The 19,665-nt window shown below is 45.3% G+C and overlaps 1 protein-coding gene across 3 annotated transcripts in view; it reads left to right on the top strand.

Annotated features, from left to right (window-relative positions):
• The first annotated feature begins 865 nt into the window (after nt 1-865).
• TELO2 (telomere maintenance 2) overlaps nt 866-19,665 on the top strand; it is a 29,722-nt gene continuing 10,922 nt past the window's right edge. For all 3 annotated transcript variants that reach the window (XM_040079192.2, XM_040079191.2, XM_058422579.1), the window contains exons 1-18: nt 866-925; nt 2,060-2,207; nt 2,571-2,673; nt 3,386-3,454; nt 4,302-4,443; nt 5,697-5,833; nt 6,554-6,642; nt 8,004-8,114; nt 8,846-8,931; nt 9,178-9,275; nt 10,185-10,301; nt 11,237-11,308; nt 11,849-12,019; nt 12,711-12,802; nt 13,635-13,734; nt 14,232-14,296; nt 14,883-14,998; nt 18,702-18,811. In XM_040079192.2, coding sequence (XP_039935126.1) covers nt 2,167-2,207; nt 2,571-2,673; nt 3,386-3,454; nt 4,302-4,443; nt 5,697-5,833; nt 6,554-6,642; nt 8,004-8,114; nt 8,846-8,931; nt 9,178-9,275; nt 10,185-10,301; nt 11,237-11,308; nt 11,849-12,019; nt 12,711-12,802; nt 13,635-13,734; nt 14,232-14,296; nt 14,883-14,998; nt 18,702-18,805 — 1,713 coding nt within the window. In that variant the 5' untranslated portion in view covers nt 866-925; nt 2,060-2,166 and the 3' untranslated portion in view covers nt 18,806-18,811. The remainder of the gene's footprint in view (nt 926-2,059; nt 2,208-2,570; nt 2,674-3,385; nt 3,455-4,301; nt 4,444-5,696; nt 5,834-6,553; nt 6,643-8,003; nt 8,115-8,845; nt 8,932-9,177; nt 9,276-10,184; nt 10,302-11,236; nt 11,309-11,848; nt 12,020-12,710; nt 12,803-13,634; nt 13,735-14,231; nt 14,297-14,882; nt 14,999-18,701; nt 18,812-19,665) is intronic.

Below are 19,665 nucleotides of genomic sequence, written 5' to 3'. Positions count from 1 at the left end.
CTTACAGTTATTTTCTTCCAGCTCTGGCCTTGACTCGAAGGACATAGTTGGGGTCCTGGAGCAGTTCCTGCAGGAGGGCCGGGTGTCAGCATTACTGTGGGAGGTCTGTCAGCACCAAGCACAAGCGGGCTGCCCGGAGCTGCAGGACACCCTGCTCAACAAGATCGTGTGTTTGCCCGAGCATGTGAGCAATAAACTCCAGGGGAAAAACCCACCGGTGTTCTTCCCACAGAACTATTTCCTTCTCCTGGGTGATGCAGTTCTCCAGGTGCTAGAGAAGATCTCTGACTCTCTCCGGGGTAAGGCTGTAAGGATGACTGTACTGTAAGGTTGTGTTTTCTGAAGAAGTGTTTTGTCCATGGAGCCCACGGCTGCTGCTTGAAATACAGATGATTAGTGTTGCAGAGCCTCACGTTCCTCCTTCAGGCTATCCTAAAAGCATAAAATCTCAGGAATGAGGAATCCACTTTTAGAATCCACTGGAAGCAGCAGTCCAAGCAATTAAACATCACTGTCTGTTGCTAAAGTTTAGTTATGGTCATTTGTTGTGTGCTGAAGGAATTGTTTGGGAGATATGAGTGGTACTGAATCAACCAGTGGCATTGCTACCAGTGGCAATCACATTAAAGTGGGACTGAACTGCTTTAGCATTCTGCTTATCACTGTAAATAATACTGAATGCTGCTTTGTGCCTGAAGGCAGCTAGTGGAGGGGAGGGAAGAGATGATGCTTGAAGAGAAGAAGTTAATGTGTTTTCAGAATTCAGCATTTGTGGAATTCTCTGCGCCTCTTCCTGAAGGTTGGTTGGAGGATGCTGCTGCCATGCTTGTTCAAGCTCATGTCTGTTTTATCCCAGGTGGCTTAGACTGCTCCATCTCCTTTGTTTCTCATGTCCTGGGGAAGGTGTGCTTTCATGGAAGACAAAGTGAGTGTTTTACTATGCTCTTTTCGGAAGGGGGAAAGTGTTTTAGTGTATTAGCATGGGAGGATGACTGTGGTGATGATCAGTGGACTAGCAAGTTAATTTGGAGCTGTTCTGAGTTGGGCTGCACAGGCTGAGGCTGCTCAGCTGTGTCTGGTTGGTGCTTTTCTGCCAGTTTATATGAACGGGACCTGTTCTCTAAAAACTGACAGAGAGAACATCTCATCAGGATGAGAATAGGGATGGGCAGATTCTCATTTGGCCATTTCGGGTATGACTATTAAATGTCTTTTACTGCTTTTCATGTCTGAAAGTGTGAATACCAGTGTTGGCCCCTGCCCACATGCATTATCCCTCTTGTGAGAGCAGCCATTGGTCTGGCATTGCTTAGAGCTTCGAAGCCACTGAATGCAGTAGTTAACAGGGCTGAGGAAGAAGAAGGAAGATTTTCTGGCTCTTTTTTGTGATGAGGAATTGTGGCCAGTTCCTTAGGCTGCTTAAGGGTAGTTCTTACTGGTCAGTTCTCCAGTTCTTGTTTGAGCATGAACAAAGAAGAGCAGCAGAGCTGGGGAAGGGTCTGAAGCACAGGTCTGATGAGGAGCAGCTAGGGGGGCTCAGCCTGGAAAACAGAAGTCTCAAGGGGGAACCTCTCACTCCACAACTCCCTGGCAGGAGGGTGCAGCCAGGTGGGAGTCAGGCTCTGCTACCAGGGAGCAAGGAGCAGGACAAGAGGAAATGGCCTCAAATTGTGCCGGGGACATTTAGATTAGATATTAAGGAAAACTTCTTAGTGGAAAGGGTGGTGAGGCATTAGAACAGGCTGCCCAGGGTAGTGATGGAGTCACTAAATCCGTGGAGGGATTTAAAAGCCATGTGGATGTGGCATTTGGGGCGGGGTTTAGTGTTGGCCTTGGCATTGCTGTGTTACAGTTGGACTCAATGGTCTTAGAGAGCCTTCCAATCTAAGTGATTCCATGATTCTAGTAGTATTTCTACTGCAGGAGCAATTTAGAACTGCAAACTGTACGTTATATTTTTTTCACGTTGTGAAGATCTTGAAATTCTCAGGTCAGGGCCAAGTGCAGTTGTGCCAGTCCTGCCCATCTGAGGTATTTATTGTTTTCTACTGTGCTTCAGAGGAAATTCTGGGAGTTTTGGTGCCCCGCCTGACAGACCTCACCAAGTCAGACTGCATCTGGCAGAGGATATGCTGGCGGTTGGTGGAATGTGTGCCAGACCGCTGGATGGAAGCAGTGGTCCTTGGTTTTGTGCAGAGAGCGCCCAGGTAAGAACTCTCCTTTTTCCCTGATCCACAGCAAAGGCAGGAATTGTCACAAATACTTGCAGAATCCATCTCTGAAAGGTGCTGTTTGTGTAGGTGGTTTTTTACAACCATTTCCTAAAAGACTCAAGGGATAAAGTAGTTCATTGTTGCCCCTTAGGGAGAACCTGCACCATTTCTTAAGTATCTACATCATGACATTCGGTGGAAAAAACAAGTGAAAGCATTCTTTGCCATTACTGGCTCACTATCTGAGTTCAGAGGTACTCTAGAGACTTGGTTGCTAATAGCTGCTCTCAGATTTTCCTATGGTTAGGAGCAGCATGACAGCAATAACATGAATTCCTGATGTTTTGTTGTTGTCAGGGCAGATGTCTTGTCCAGATTGCTGGGGAACCTAGTTGTGAAGAACAAGAAGGCTCAGTTTGTGGTGACGCAGAAGATGTTGCTCTTGCAGTATGGCCACACGGTGAGAACCTGTGGGGAACAGCAGTGTGGTAGTGCCAGGTTTTCCCAGGTGCCAATGTGGTTTTTAGCTGAGCTCTTACTCTTCCTGAGTAAGGTTTAACCCTTCATTACAAAATGAGCCTTCAGTTCTCCCCACATTTGTGCAGCTGTTCGCTGACAGCAGAATGTAACAGAGTGGGAGTGATGAGCAGTAGCTTTGAAATCATGGGATTCATATGCTCTCTCAGGGTTAATGGTGATTAGTGAAATTACTGTACTCCTCTGGAGCCAACTGATTATTCAGACAGGGTTTCAGAATTCTGGGGAGCTGAAGGTGTTTAGTTATTTTAGAATCTGAAAGAGGAGATTGAAACAGCCAGGATCCACCCTTGGGGTTAAGAATTAAATCAGCCTGTGCACCTAAGTTTGTCACAGGGTGTTAGGGACTGTACTGTGGCTTATAATGCTGTTGTGAGAGATGTCCTTTGTTTGCCTGAGACTGTGCTGATTTTGTTGGTAAAATACTGTACTCTAGTTCTGTCATGGTTTTCCATTTAGTTCATCAGCAGCTGCATATGTGGGCTTGCTTGTTTTTTAAAATTTGTTTACTTTTCTGTCTCTGAATGTTGTCAACTAGTCCCTCAGAATTAAGTTTAATGTAGTAAATGAAAACAGACACTTGTCATTGCTGGGTGACGGCCTTATTGAAGCAGGAGTTGTGGTTTTCCTTGCAGACGGCAGTGCTGCAGAATCTCCTTGGCTATCTGGCCCTGGACGGTCTCCGGCGTGCCTTGTTGCTCAGAGTAAGGTTCACTGAGTCACTAATGAGGTGTCTGATGGGGAACACTCTGCTCTGTGTGTGTCTGGGGGTGCATAGTTTTGGTGCTTCTCTCAGACTTTCTGGTTGCTGTTCGTGAGAGTGAGGGGAGCCCAGCCATATCACAAGTGAACTGTGATAAATGAATTAAAGCTTTCTGCACTGCTGGCATTAATTTTTCATATTTAATTGGTAAGTTGTCTTCCAAGTACCAAAACCAGTGATGCTTGGGTTCTGACAAATGTCCCATGTCCTCTGTCACCTCAGTCACCCTGTTTATGTGGCTGGGCACATGGCAACAAGAAACCAAGTTGGTGGACAGTTACTGGTTTACCAAATGGTTAATGTTTCAGAATCTCCCTCATGCACATTTTCCTCAGTGGGGGTGGCAGATATTTTTCCTCTCTAAGTCACCAGTGTAATGAAACTTCTATGAAATCTGTATATCTGGAAATCCCTACCGTTTTGTCAAATTATTATTTTGCCACTGTTTACATGTTCTGAAATGATCTGGAAGTACTGACAGTTATCTAAAATTGGACTAAATGCAGATAAAACCTTATCATACTGTTTTTTGATAATAATACATATTGCTTTGCATATAGTGTTTATTAAGGAGGAATAAACATCACTTTTAAATTTAGAAACCCATTATATTTAACAATATCTTAAATGAGAGTGCAGTTCTTGGTGGTCAAACACACTGTTTGGGGCCCTGAAATACAAAATTTGTCTTTTTTTACTCACTTTGTGGAGAGAGTAAAAATGTGCTTCAGAAAATACTTCTGTATAGAAAAGATCCATTTCAGGCCAACCTGAGTTCTCTGATTTAGGTGCTGCAGGAGCTGTTGGAGACCTGGAGCAGCAGCAGTGCTGTGAAACACGCCCCAATTGAGCAGCAGCTGTACATTAGCAAGGCCATCCTCATCTGCCTCTCCCACCTGAAGGAGTCTGAAATTGAGAGCTGCAGACAAGGTGAGGCTATGTGAGAAGCAGGGCTTAGATTTGTTTAGCAGAGAGTCTTACTGTGAGTAGAAAAATACCTTGTTTTGATCTGTGGATAAGCAGAATTGTCCCGTTTTCACCTTGGCAAATGGGGTAACCTGCTGGAATCCTCTTTATTCTGTCATTGATATGATAGAATTCCAAGTGCATAACTTTAAGTTACAGCGTTGAAGAAGGCCTGCCTTTGCTTTAAGGTTCTTACCTGAGCAGTGGTTTAAAAACCCTGAAGTTTTGTCACAGGAAAACGAGGACTAACTCTGGGACTAGTGAGAGGAATGGTGTGATTTGTAATTTATAGGCTTACCCTTGGAGCATGGGTGCAGCTCCAGAGAGGCAGGGGAGGTATCTGGGGGTAAAAACCTGTTAGCTTGGTGTCTGGCAGTCCATGGGCATTCCTCAGTGTGGAGGGAGCAGGTTAGTCACTGGCATGGACCTCCAGTTCTGTGCTCGCACTGGGGTCCTGGCCTAACATCTCTATTTCTGTTGCATATAAAAAAATAAATCTGTACAATGTCCGGAATTACTTCTCTGTGTGTATGTATGTGTGTGTGTGACTTATGGGGGATGTGAAGGTTTACTTCAAGACTTGCTCATCTGTTTATTATAGAATTAATTGTTCTTTAAGTGAGTAAATGATCTAATACACATTACCAGTTCTGTAGTTTTATAGTCAGTTTTTTGTCTGACAGCTGTTGAAAAGATAAGCTTTCTGAGATGAAGGAAGTCAGTCAAACAGCAGTAAGTCTGCCTGGTGAAGCTGGCAACCTTGAGGGCTGAGAAATACTTGTGTTATGTGCCTGTTTGCACTTATCCAAAGTTAGGCAAATATCTGTCTCTATGTGATGTTTGTACTGGTCAGAACTTGTAATGGCCTCAAAACATTTATTTAAGTGACTCTGAAGCATTCTAAAACCAAATTAAAGATTCGCTTGACTTATTATCCTTTTTTGTTTCACTGAAAACCAAAATATTGCGAATTTAGAATATATTGTGATGTTTTGTGGACTTTGTACCCCATGGAAGGATGTGGGTTTGCTGTGCTGGTGCTGAAGGGCAGCACTGACACTGCAGGGAGGAAAGCCACAGTGCAGGGACCCTTTCTGTCCATTATTGGGCGGTGAGTGGGTAAAGCTGCCCTCAGGGAAGCACATCAAGAAGGGTGTTTGTTTCTGCCACTGTTTCAGAATTTCAGACGTGCACTGTTTGCTGGTTGGTTGTTTCAGAGCTTCTGACGAGCATGATGGAGGGCATGAAATGCCACTTGGACAGCAGTCTGCCACAGCTACGGCGACTGGGCATGGTGGTGGCGGAGAGCATCAGTTCGAAAATAAACACTGAGGGGCCTGTCCTGAAGTTTGAGGTGAAGGTTTCAGTGAAATTTATGACTGGTGTGCTGGGCTTAGAGGAAGTAAAAGCTTTAAACCAGATGATCCAGACCATTATAGCACATTTTCATCTGGAAATAAGGAGAGGCAGTCACACCTTCAAAAAGGAAGAATCTCTTTACATAAAAACAATTGCATGTAACAGTCAGGTGACTGAGAGTTACCTCAGGAGTGCAGTCTGCTGGCAGAGGTTGGGATAAACTTGGTAATTAAAGTTTGTTGTATTGTATGAGGGAATCAGAATCTGATTTGTGGGAGTTGAGAGGGAGCTTCAGATCTAAAGCAGTGTTGAGCATTTAGTCCCTGACATGGTGGGAAGACCTGTTCTTAGCTGGGATTTTAAAGACTGACATGAAGATATTTGCTCTACTCTTTCCAGTGGAATTGATGTGACTTATCTGATTAAATCACATTGATTTTTGAAAGCCTGCCACAGTCCCTCTGTCACATTGCCATTTATTTAATGTTTGAAAGATGGAAATAACATTCAGACAGGGTGCCATCAGGTAGTACTCATAAACATAAGGACAAAGATTGCAGCTGTCTGCTGCTGTCAGCACAGGAGTTGGAACAGGAATGGTAAGGGTTCATCTGCTCATGATTTTGTCCATGGGCAGTACAAGGGTGAAATGTTGAATGCTGGGCATGTTTGCAGTAAGTAATAGACTGCAGCAACACTTATTCTGAATGTCTAGTATGAAGAAGATGATGAAACAAGAGAATTGAAGTCCCTTCTGGTACAGACTCCATCATTCTGTGTTGTCCCCAGCCGTCCAGATGATGAGTAAGTTATTGCTACTATTCATGCCATCTTTTTGCCCTTCTCCATGCCTTTTTCCATTACACACAAGAACTATGTACGGTATTCAAGATGTTTTATGTATTCTTAAACATCATAATGCACCACCTTCTTACAATGTGATTTAATTACATTCATAATTCAATTAGTAGCGTGTATTAAAATTGCCTGAAAAGCCCCTTTAATTTTCTAGATTATAATAACTTGGAGGGAAGGGATTGGAATTCCCCATTCCTAGTGAGGCACCGCCTCTCCCTAGCAGATACCTGTTTCAAACCGAGACACAGCTGCTTGTGGTGAAACTGTGATGTAGGATTCTTATGTGCCCTTGGGTGGACTCAAATGGGCATTTCTGTTTGCTTCTTGGAAATCTGGTATTTCTGCTGTAAGCCCCTAATCCATTTACCCGTGACAAAAATCTGCTGCATCTGTCACTCTGAAGGCTGGCTCTTCAGTGCTCTTAACTTCCAGAGCATCTGCTGAGGCTCTTTAAAGCACTGTTTGATCAGCAGAGGAGTGAAGCCCGTTATGTTACTAGTGGATGAAGCTGTCCAGCACTCCAGGGAGGTACAAAAGATTTATTGCTCCCATTTTAGAGGCATGATCAGCACAGACAGCTGTTAGAGACAACTTTTGAGAATCAGAAAGATGAAAGGACAATGCTAAAGTCCACAGAAATACGTAGAGACAGAAAAATATTCTCCGTTGTTGTATTCATCCTATGCAGGACCTAGCAATGGTTAGTTTTTTATTTTTTTTCCCCCATTTTGAAGAGTCATGGAATGGTTTGGATTGGAAGGGACATTATAGCTCATTCCATTCCATACCCTGCCATGGGCAGGGACACATTCTATTAAGACAAGGTTGCTCCACGCCCTGTCCAACCTGGCCTTGAACTTCCAGGGATGGGGCAGCCACAGCTTCTCTGGGCAACCTATGCCAGAGCCTCACCACCATCACAGGGAAGAATTTCTTTCTAATACCCAATCTAAACCTACTCTCAGTTCAGTTTCATTCACAGTTTCAAATCTGGTGCAAGTCAATGTGATTTGGTTATTGGAGTCTTTCCTTAGGAGTCTTGGGTATTGTGCAGAGGAACACAGAGAATTAGCCAGTTTAAATTTTTTTATCCATTGCTCTTCTGTTAGAAGATTCTGCTTCTTTTCTCCCCTCGCTCCATTCTCCTTCCCAGTACTTTGTTTTTTGTGTCAGCCAGGTGGGTGTAAAACTGCAGCAGGAATAATTACCTGCTGTTCTATTTAGGCAGCAAGGGTTGATAGGGTGGGTAGTTTCTTCCCTGTAAGAACTATTACTGCATCCTATTGAAAACTTCTTGTTCCTCACAGCTGGAGTGAGAAAGCGGATGCTGCACTGCCATTGGTACCAGAGAGTGATGAGAAATCCCATACAGCAGCCCCTGTGGTGCCAGATGAGGAGTCGGATGTTGAGCTTGACAGGTATGGGGCAGTGAACAGGGAGGAAATGGAAAACAAGTGGCAGATGCAGCAGAAAAGGATCTGTCAATACCTGAATTTCTTGGCTATTGTGATTTCTGACCTTGTTCGGCTGAGTGGTTTGCAGCAGAGCAGGGCTTTGCATAGGAAATTGCACTAGTCAGTAAATTAGGCAAGGCCTGCATTGTGTGCTACCACTGAATTTGTTTGACTTAGATATCTATTTCCTGGAAATTGTGAATGTATTTGCCCATTTTAATAGTGGACCTGCTTTATTCTGTCACTATATAAAGAAATATATCTATATATATATATGTGTGTTAGAATGTATGTATTTTATATATATATAGTATATATAATACATTATTAGAAATTTAAAATAGCTAATTAATTTATAATATATAATATATTATTATAAATTTCATTATAAATTTATATATATATATATATAAATTTATAATGAAATCTCCAGAGTCAGTTTCTAGTCTCTTGGTCAGTTAACTCCTTCCTGTACTTGACCAGGAGATCCAGTTGCAGATCTGGTCACAGACCTGCTCTTTCCCTAGGTCTCCCAAGGATCCTTCTCAGGCCAGGCTTCAGCAGTGCTGCTGAGTGCTATGGGAGTGACCTGGTAATGCCAGTGCATACCCTGGTTCTTTCTCTTTGTGCGGCTGTCTGGGGAAAGCAAGAACATCTGCACCCCATAAACTAACTCCTGCTTTTATTTCTTTTAGTGATGATGACCTCATCCCTTATGACATGTCTGAGGATAAAGAGCTAAAAATGAAGGCTCCTGTATATATCCGAGACTGCATTGAAGGTAGGAGATTTTGGGCTGAGTCTATCTGTTTCTTATTGAGCTTGGGAGAGTGAACTCTTGTGTAGGTTTGTTTTTTCTGATCTAATTTGAAGAAGCTATAGAATTTTTGAGTAATTTCAGTTTAGTTCCTAATGTTGGTCATGCTGAGTGTCTATACACTCAGACAGATGATTGGCAGAAGAATTTTGGGTATATAGCCAAACACAGCCATTCTGTTAATGACTTTTGTTTGTCCTTTGATTTCAGTTCTGACTGGATCAAGATCTGAAGATGTGGACAAATGGGAAGCTACAGTCAAGGCCCTTGAGAGCTTGATTCGGAAGAATCCGGCAGCAACAAGAGAAGTGAAGTATTATGATCTAGGTTACAAGAGGGCTGTAGTGTTAGAGGGCCTATCACTTTGCTGTCCTGAGGAGACTAAATATGCCAGAGCAGAAGGCCAGGCTAATGTGTACCTGGGTTAAAGGTATGCATTCACACTTGGAAGTAGGAGGAGATAGTTGCCTTGAAGGTGAGGCTATAGAGCACAGTGGAAACAGAAGCAGCAAAAGTGCTGGCAGCACCCTGCTGTGTCACAGCTCCAGTGCTCCAAATGAAGCATCCTCCAAGTAGTGCTTGCCAGTGTGAGGAAGCTCTGTGCTGGAAAACACTAGAAATGAAGATTACAGAGCAGCCATTTTGGATTTTGAATTGAAATTCAATTTAATTGTTATTACCCAATGAAAACAGGGGCAAAATCAAATGAACTTTCCCTATTTGCTTGTACAAGCATAATGTCTTGTGGAAGGAGTAGCTGGATTGTACTGGTCAAGATGAAAAACTCAGGGGTGAGGAACCTGGGAGAAGGTCGCTGTGCAAAGAGTGCTCGCCACTACCTCCTAGTGAACACTTGAAAGTGTCAGAGATGCCAGCTGAGAAGGAGAAGGGCTGTGTTACTGTACCCTTTAAGCTATCCATTACAGTGACAATTCATTCTGTGTCATGATGCTGGCACTTCTCCAGAAAGCCCAAGTGAAATGTGGACAGAGAATTGGCAGATTCAGAGGATCTGTTCAGGGGTTTAAGAAATAAGTTTGATGGCATTTGGCTTAATGTTTTTTCTCTCCCTCCTAAGGAATGGACTTATTGCCTCCTTATTCTTAACAGACTATCTCCTGGTCTTTGTTTAAATGTTAGAAGTGGTCCATAATTCCTATGAGTTAAAAACCCAAACATCATCAGGGTTTTGATTATTTTTTTCATATTTTGATCAGGTTAGTGTGGAGCTGGCAAAAATACTATTGCATCTGGAGGAGAAGACCTGCATTGAAGGCTTTGTGGAGCTCCGTCAAAAAGCTCAAGTAGCTGTTTTAACCACGGACCCAATACCTGTGAGTTTTTCTTTTCTCCAGTTGAAGCACAGGCAAAAATTGAAGCAGCTGAAGTCTCTCATTTGATAGAGGGAGCTGTCAGTGTGGTAGAACAGGTAGTTCAGGTCTAACAGCATTTATGCTCCTGAAGAATCTGCAAGGAATGACTGAACCAATAGGAAAAAGAAAGCCCTGTTAGACTGGAGGAACTGTTTGGAGGCTGTTGGTTTGAGTGACAAGGCAGATCAGATCAGATAAGGACTTGTTGTACTGAAGGGTTTCAAATAGAGGGAAGCTGAGGCACAAAGGGCTCCTACAGAGAAAGACCTGACTGGTGACTGTAATCAGGGAATCACAGACTGGTTTGGGTGGGAAAGGATCTTTAAAGCCCATCTCATTCCAGCCCCCTGCCATGGGCAGGGACACCTTCCACTATCCCAGGGGGCTCCAAGCCCCAATGTCCATCCTGGCCCTGGACACTGCCAGGGATCCAGGGGCAGCCACAGCTTCTCTGGGCACTCTGTGCCAGGGCCTGCCCACCCTCCCAGGGAATACTTTTTTCCTAGTAGCCAATCTAGATCTATCCTCTGCCAGTTTAACACCTTTCTCCTTCATGCTAGCCAGGCCCAAGTAAAAAGCCTCCCTTCATCTTTCCTCTTAAAGTTCTGTAAGGCCACAGTGAGGTCTCCTAGCTGCTGTGGTAGTTGTTTGGGTACCTCTGCATAGGAGGGAGAGAAGAATGGTGCAGTTTCATTTGTCATTTAAGTCTTTTGAGAGAATCTAAAAGTGGAAGTGTCTGAATTTCCCATTTACGCTGTGTGTTTCTTCTCTTCTCTTGGAGGCTTGCTGTTACCTAACAGGAAGCAGAACCTGTGAAATTAAATGCTTTTAGAGTTAATGGGAGGGCTGTTTCTAGTCTGGGTCTGTGTTCATTGTACCCTGATTTTTCTGTACAGGTTGCAAAGTACTTGACCTCCCAGTTCTACTCTCTGAACTACAGTCTCCGTCAGCGCATGGACATCCTTGATGTGAGTGCTCTCACTTCCCATCACTTCCCACTTTCCTTGTGTCTGTTGCACCAATGCCAAGTTGTAATGGAATTACCTTTTATTCCTCATGAGAGAAGGCAGACATGGGAATCTCTTACATTACTATTTGTTTCTGGCATTCCCCTCTTACTCCTAACCCTGCTACACGCCATCACACAGGGATCCCTCCCCACAGAATGCAGAGCATGTGTTGAGCATTTGCCTGGGAGAAGCCACTGTTTACTTTCACATCATCAATCTGTTTCATCTTCCCTTTCGGAAGGACAGCAATCTGTCTGTGACTCCTTCCACATTTGTGTCTGAAGGAGGAACCACTGCTCTGTTTCAGGGCTAAGTGACCAAGTGCTTGGTCAGTACCTCAGAGGCAGGTGGCTGTTGGAGGTCAGTTTCCTTCTGTTCTTCACTCTAAAACTGTCGTGCCTTTCTGTCTTGTTGCTCCTCTCAGTTTGGATGCAGGTGACACTGTTGTTGTTCCCTAGGTATTACCCATTTTTAACTGAACCTCTTTGTTTTATCTAGGTATTGGTTTTGGCAGCTCAGGAACTGTCCTGTCCCAAATTCTCTGGGAAGATCAAGCATTCTGGTGCCCAAAAGCCTCGTATCCAGCTCCTTCTGGAAAGTGACAGCTCTAAAGACTGGAGAAGAATTGTTGATGAGAGGATCAAAAGCAAGACTCGGAGATTTGATACGGTGAGACCAGAAGCATACTAATGTTAAATCCACCAAAAATAGGGACACTTGTAGTTGCTGTAAGCTCTGTCTGGAAAGAGAAAAGTACCTGTGAAAGTGGACCCAATCCAAGGGAAAGTCAGATAAATATATATTTGAAGTTATGGAGTCTTTTGTTGCAAAGTACCAGTTCTCCCCACAGGGAGAGGAAGATAAACCTGAAATTCCTTCCCTGGCTTTGAGGGATAATTGTTGTTCTGTGCTTGTTCTGAGCCTGTGTGGCCACTGCAGGGAGCTGTGACTGCACCTCACAGATCCCAGGGCCTCCATCAGACTAGCTGCCTCTGGACTACACTGTCTCAGCCTTCCTGTTTTCCAGGGAGATAAATTGGTGCCAGTTTCCTAGTTTCCAGAATTCCCCTGTGGTTCAGCCTGGAGAGTTTTTCTTCCAGAACTCCTCTATCCCTTGCATGTTCTTGTTCCTTATAGCTAACTGAGCAGTACTGAGGCGTATTGTATTGAAATGTTTAAATGTGGTGAAGATCCAAAGTGGGAAGTGAGCAATCCAGTCGTGAAACTGGTAGCCATAGGTGTACAAGCAGTGTTTGACAATGGGCTGGCTGCAAGGAATCTGTAGTCTTGATAGTGTCCAGTGAAGTGGAAGAGGTGGGTGCTATATCTTGTGCCTAGACTTCGTTTTTCTTTTGGACAGGGTCAGTCTCACGTGGAACTGGCTTCCTGCCCAAACAAGTTCAATTCTGTTGCTGGGTATTTCTTTTTCCCATTGATTCAGCACTTTGACAGGTGAGTGTGAACACCTTACGATATGAGTTGCGGGCATGGCAACTGCCAGAACGAACCTTTCTGCTTCTCCTCCTTGCCTCCAAGCAGCAGGCTACACAGCCCAGGAGCTGTGCAGGAGCCCAGTGATACCACACTGGCACTTGGGCCCTTCACAAAGCTTCAGGGGGAGAGGGTTGTGGTCTCTTGGATTTACCCTTTGAAGTCTTGTGCAGCAGGAATATGTAGGACCCTGCAGAAGTGAAGATCCATCAGCAGGTACACAGGCAAGTAATTCTGGCAGTACCAGAATTAGTACACACAACACACCAGTTGTCTTGGGTGAGCCTTTACTGTGGGAGGATCACACAAGCCACAGAGCTCAGGCTGCAATCTTGAACCAAAGTTAACTGTCTCAAGTTGGGCCTATCACCTGCATTGATATCTGAGGCCACAGTGTAGGACACAGGACACAGTTTATTGTCAGTCCCTTAAGTCTTTGTGAACCTAAGGAAGGCTGAGTAATCAGTTCCATGATAACAAAGATTATTGCAATACCAGTTGTAATGGTATGGCGGTGGGGGTAGCTATAGGTCTATAGGTTTTGCCTATAGTTCTTTCCAAGTAAAGACTGTTGGTAGAATGTGTGATACCTGCTGTATGAGTGGAGGATACTGGTCTGGGAGAAAAGATGAGAGCAAGCAGCTCTGATCTCTACCTGCTGGTGCCCGTATAGTGACTGGGGTAGGGATTCAGGCTTTTGGGGACAATTCCCCCTGCATAACCTCCTGACTGTTGCAAAGAGGTACTGATCAGCCGTCTCACTGCTACACAACTCTGTGTCTTGCACTTGCAGGCCTTTAACAACGTTTGATCTTCTGGGGGAAGATCACTTAGTCCTTGGAAGACTGGTCCACACTTTAGCAATCCTGATGTACTTGGCTGTCAACACTGTGGTAAGGAAGGGCAGAGAGTAGGGGTGACTTCCAGCCTGGGAACTTGAGGTACCTTCTGGAACACCTGTATACTTCAAGGCCTGCTGCACTGAGGCTGGCAGCAGGTTGGAGTTGAGTAGGCTGAGGAGTTGTGAAATGGGGTGGGAAGAACTGGTCAGAAAAAAGATACAGGATTCAAGCCACCCTGTCTTTTGCTTCTTGTCAATTTCTTGGGGGGTTGGGCACATTATTTCACTTCACTGCCACAGTTTCCCTATCTGTAAAATAAATTCCGTTGTAGCATTGATCTTAACAAAACCTTTGTTCAAGCATTTGGACAACACTCCCGGGCATGTGGTGGGATTGTTGGGGTGTCCTGTGTAGGGCAAGAGTTGGCTTTGTGACCCTTGTGGGTACTTTTCCAGCTCAGGACGTACTGTGATTTGATGAGCATTATGTCTCGAGGCCCAGCTCTACATGACAGTGTTCAGTGGTGCTGTCACAATCCTCTTTTGCAGGCAGTGACAGCAATGGGAAAGGCACTGCTGGAGTTTGTTTGGGCACTGCGTTTCCACACGGACTCGTGAGTTACTCTAATTGCATGCTCTCATTTTTAAAGATTAGCTGTGAACCAGCCTGCAGTCCAAGATGAGCATCTGGCTCAGAGAGTCAGTGACTTCATGCATTTACTTTGTGCTCTCCTCCAGCTGTGTGTTCTTATGACTGAGTTTAATGCCAGCCCAACATATGAAGTTGGCTGGTGTGTTCTAGTGTGGCAGTACAGCCATTATCTATAGAAAGGTTGCCAAATTTCCTGACCACCTGTCCATGTGATAGTTTCATCTGTGTTTACTCAGGGAGCTCAGAAGACTTTAGATTAAATTCCAGCATTCCGTCTTGGAAAGGAATTAAGACATATAGCCAAAAGTCTGTAAACATCTAATTTCTGGTTTCCTCTCAGATGTGTCCAGGACTCTGAATTGTGCTAGACTCCTGTGCACAGCTTGGCAGGGGCTCTGTGTGTGGGGCACACTGCAAGATTACACCCCTAAGCAGCAGGAGTATGACAAAAGTCATTATTCCATTTGAAACTGGAGAGCCCCTGAGGTGAGGAAATCAATGCAGAGCATAAAGCTGCAGGCTCTTAACCAGTGCATCCTTTTCCACAGGTATGTGCGCCAGGGCCTTTTGTCCTGTATCTCCTCCCTGCTCCTCAGTGTCCCAACGGAACAGATTCTGGCAGACATGACAGAGGAGCTGTTGGAAACTCAGTGTTGGCTGGGAGGTAAGACATGGTGGAGCGCATCAGTGCATTTCTGGTTAGTGGTGCAGTCTTTGTGCAGCATCTCTTTAATTGTGATGGCAGCAGTGATGTTGTGGCATTGTGTACCAGAGATCTACATGATCAGCAAAGTAGAGCACCACGTGTGCTGTAGGAATACAGCACTGGGGTACCTGAAGCATAAGCCAAGAGCTGGGTATGGCCTTACAAACTGTGACTGTCCTCACAAGCCACCCAGAAAAATCCCCAAAGATAGTGCCCCCTTTGTCTGAGCAGCCAGGCACCCACCTCATGAAGCTGCAGGAAGTGTTGTCACGTTGCCTGTTTGTCTTGGTTTTGAAAGACAGTTGTCTGCCAAGGAAGGTTAGAGCCTCCCTTGGAATGGAGAATGTAAACCCCCTTCCCTCCAAATTATTATAATTTTGCAATTAGGGGCTTTCAGGCAAAGATATGGCAATAGGAATAACAGTTCTTTACTAGGAATATTTAAAAAAAAAAAGAAAAAATACAAATGTAGTACAAAAAAACAAGCAAGGAAGCAAACAAAAATCCTGGAAAAAACCCTGACAGAGTCAGGGATATGACCTGGCACCCTGTTGGTCAGGGTGTTGAAAGCAGTCCAGGTAAGTCCTCCTGGAGTAACAGATGTGGTTCTGTGGAGTAGAGATGGTCCTGTAGAAAGTCCCGTGGTGGTGAGATGGGTTCAGTCTTCCTCCAGGAATCCAGTGAAAAAACAGGATACCTTGTGTCCTTCATTCCCAGTTTTTATCTAGCTAGGAACAGTTGGCTCCTCCCACACTGTGTGGAGCATCTCCCAATGGGATGATGGAATGTGTCATGTCATTGGTGGGCCCTAATGGCCCATTATCAGAAGATGTCCCCTTGGAGGATGGAGGGGTGGTGAAAGAGGTAAGAAACACTGCCCCACCTGGTTTGAATGGCTGGGCCATTATCAGGAGGCATCTGCCCCCCCCTCCCCCGGAAGGGTGAGAGAAAAAACAGCTTTCAACAGATGAAATAGAATACACATTTTTAGGTTACATAATCCAAGACACTGTTACACCCAGGCAGTGACTTTGGCCAGCAGTAATACACAAAGTTTGTACAGCCTGTTTACACCATGCACTCATGAGGAACCTGTTGTTAGAACTAAAAGCAGGAAGAGGAGCGTGGCCTAGTCTCTAGTTTCCCTTTGTCAATGGAAAGAAAAAGCTACAAAAGACACCGAATTACTTTGAATGCTGTACCCAGCACGCCTTTCGACAACACAAGCTGTGTCTGTGGGTTCTGGCAGGCTGGAGCTGCACAGATCAGTGCTCATGTACTGCAGCGAGCGGGAGGGAAAAGAAGAACTAATGCTGAAGCCTTCACTGTGTTCTGAGGGTGATTCTTGTGATTCCCTGGTCTGGTTTCCAACACCATTCTCACTCTCAGTGAGCTGCTTCCCACAGGGAGCAAGCAGGAAGCAACGCTGACCCAGCTGGCCTCTGATCCTGGCGGGTTGGGGTGCTCTGTGCCCTTTGAAAGGAAGGGAGCTGCCATGTGGGGCCGAAGACTTCACTTTTCCCATGACACATGATGTGCTCTCAGGAATCTGCTTGTCTCTGCATTTAACACTTTTGTTACCAAGTGAAGGCTTTCAGGAATGTATTCCCAGCATGAGGGTTTGCATAATCTGTTTTCAGTGAGTTATTTTGGGGAGTAGGAGGAGGATGACCAAGATAGTAGCATCTTCTCAGGCTTGTAGGTAGTGTAATAGCCCTGTCTTTTCGTTTAGTGCTTTTGCATGAAAGCTGCATGATTATTCCTGGTGGGAATGAGAGCAGGGTAAGATAACTGTTGTGGGTATACCAGAGAAAGGAAAACTGCTGTAGGAGTCGTTCAGAAGTCTTAAAGAATTCAGCTTCACATATGGTCTGGTGCAATTTAAGTGCAATTTAAAGGGCTTTTAGAGCTGCTTTGTGAAACACACCAGCTTATTAGGCTGTGCCTTAGCTATTTATTGTAAGGCTGTTGGGGAAACAGTTGCACAGGGAGGTACTGGGCCCTCCCTGCTGCTCTGACAGGTCAAGTCTGGTACTAGAGACCTGGTTCTGTGACTGAATCACAGGTCTGAGCTCATGGACTTGGATGTTGCTTTATGACTCTTCCAGACGAGATTTGCAAGAGATTTCCTTTATTAGCTCTGCTGTAGCTGGGAATGACAAGCTGTCCTGCATGGGAGCCTTGACTACTATGCCTTTTAGCCACTCTGGGTTTCAGCTTAAAGCATCTGTGTTTCTCCTGCCGTGGCCGACGCACAGTGGTGAACAGTGGGATAGGAAATGTTATACATGCAGTGCTTAGTAGAAATCCACAGACCTCTTTCAGTTTGTTGTTACATCAGGACCTCTGCAAACTGCTGTAGTGTGTCCTATGACTACCTATTGGCCCTTCAGCCTGTTGGCTGCAGCCCTGGCACTGGATGCTTACTGGATGCTTACTGGATGCTTTGGGACATATTAGTATGGAGAGGGATGAGAATCCACTTTGGACTTGTCTGTCATTGCCCTTAGTTGTCATGCTGCACTTGCTGTTGAGCAGCCTGATCCTTCCCAGGGGAGAGAGGGAATATGCTTCTAAAAGCTTCTAGGAAATGATCCCTTTGATTCCTCAGCAGCTGCCTTTGAGGGAATTCTCCACCCCTTGCAAGTGCTGTGCAACTGTGTCATGGGTAAGTGTGGTTTATGTCAGGACCAACAGGACACTGGTGCCTTGCGCCTCCCATGCAGTGCTAGATCCATGCTCATGGAACAGAAACAGTACCAACAGCACTCTGAGCTTTTGAGCTTGTTCCAGTCTGCCTTGTAACCTCCCTTTTTGCCTTCTGCAGAGGGAGTATGGAAGCACTAGGGTGCAGCTCTCCCTGCATTATAAATAGTCCTGCTCCACTGACATGAGTCATGTGTTTGGGCTGACAGTGCCAGGCTCCCAGCACACTGCTTGTGCGTACAGGATATCCTCACACAGGCTCTCTGCTCTTCCAGGCTCCCCTGCTCAGACATCCTGCATGCATCCTGGTTGTTACTCTGCAGGCCTGTTAAGGGCCCCTGGAATAACAGCTGCTGGGAACAGCCTCATACTGCCCTTATGTGCTGTTTGTCAGAAGATTGGTCTCTCAGAGTGGAGAATATGCTGAACCTTGGGGCCTGTCTCATTCTTTCCCCATTGGAATGGCATCGTGATCCCAAATTCAGGAAGGAGCAGTGACCATTTTAGATTGCAAGAATGGTGGAGTGGAGACTTCAGACTTTGGAGAAAGCTGATTTCCAACTGCAGACTTCATTCAGACTTGTAGCTCAGCTGTGAAAAGCTTTTGTGTAGCTCAAGGTGACAAGTACAAATTCTGGCACAGCAATTATCCCATGGGATCCAAGGTCAGACAGTTTCTGTAGTGTTTCAGACCAACTGACTATTCGTTTCTCCTACAAGACTGGAGTACTACCCCACGTGGCAGTCAGGGCTTGGCTAAACTCATTCTGCTTTACATGATGAAGTTTGTGTCTGAAGAGCTCTGCCTTCTAGCCTAATGCAGGTCCTGCAAGTGCTGATGTCCAGCCCAGCCGTAGGCGCAAACGCTGTTGTTTAGTTCTGTGATTGTCAGTCAAACTGAGACAATGGGCACTTTTTCCCATTCTTCAGTTAACAGTGGCTGCTTCTTTTGCAGATGTGATGGAGAAAGACCCTGATGGAGACTGCAGAAGGCTGGCCCTGCAGAACTTGCTGCTAATGGAGAACCTGAAAAAGAAACTTGCAGCTGTTCCTTCCTAGCTGAAGGTAACAGAAATGACCTTTACCTTGTGCTCTGGCCAGCTGGATGTATTTGGGCACTGCTGGGGCCTCTTCAGCAGTCACCTGGCTGGAGGAGAGGAAGAAGGGGGAAGGGTGCTGAGCTGTAAGCCAACGAGCCTGACTTGACATCTGGACTTTGTAGTGGAGGCCAATTGAGTGAGCTCTGAGTATCCGGTACAGCGTGTACAGATGCAGGAAGGTAGGCGAGCACTGCCATCCTCCCGCGCCCCCAGCCCCCACCCCAGCTATTTATAACCTTGGCAGGTCTGAGCACTCGGCTAAAAATACAGGGAAGATCTCACACAGCCGCCTCAGAAAAACAGAAGGGCTGCAGAGGGCCACTTGCCGCTATCAACTGCCCCCTAGGAAGGCTCCCACATCTCCGAGCAGCTGGAGTTTGGTGTGCTGCTGGGAGGGGTGGCATGGTGGAAGGAATGGCACCGCTGATGGGATGCAAGCACTGGATAGCTATACTGAAGTGCTGAAGGTGTGCCGGACTTTAAAGGCCTGAGCTAGAGCTGGGCTGTGGTTAGGAAGGAATGTGACAGAGAATTCTTTTTGAGTAATCTTAGTACAGAATTAAATTTCTACTTAAGAATAAATAATGCTCAGATTTTGACCTTAAAATCTCCCAACCCTTCTTCCCTGAAAGCAATTTAGAAACTTTATGTTCACCCCAAGTTTTGAAGCAAGTCACAAAACACGAAAAAGAAAAACCATTCTAAGTGTAAGGGCTGGCTGGAAAGAAACGTGAGTGACCTGATAAGTGCCCCTTGGCGGGGCAGGGGGACAGGCAGAGAGGTGCGCAGAACCTAGGTTGTTAAATCACTTCTCTCAGT

Source organism: Hirundo rustica, chromosome 15 (assembly GCF_015227805.2).
Source record: "Hirundo rustica isolate bHirRus1 chromosome 15, bHirRus1.pri.v3, whole genome shotgun sequence".
NCBI classification, from domain to species: domain Eukaryota; kingdom Metazoa; phylum Chordata; class Aves; order Passeriformes; family Hirundinidae; genus Hirundo; species Hirundo rustica.
Note: the sequence above shows the minus strand (reverse complement) of the source record. Positions and strands in the feature narration are given on the sequence as shown.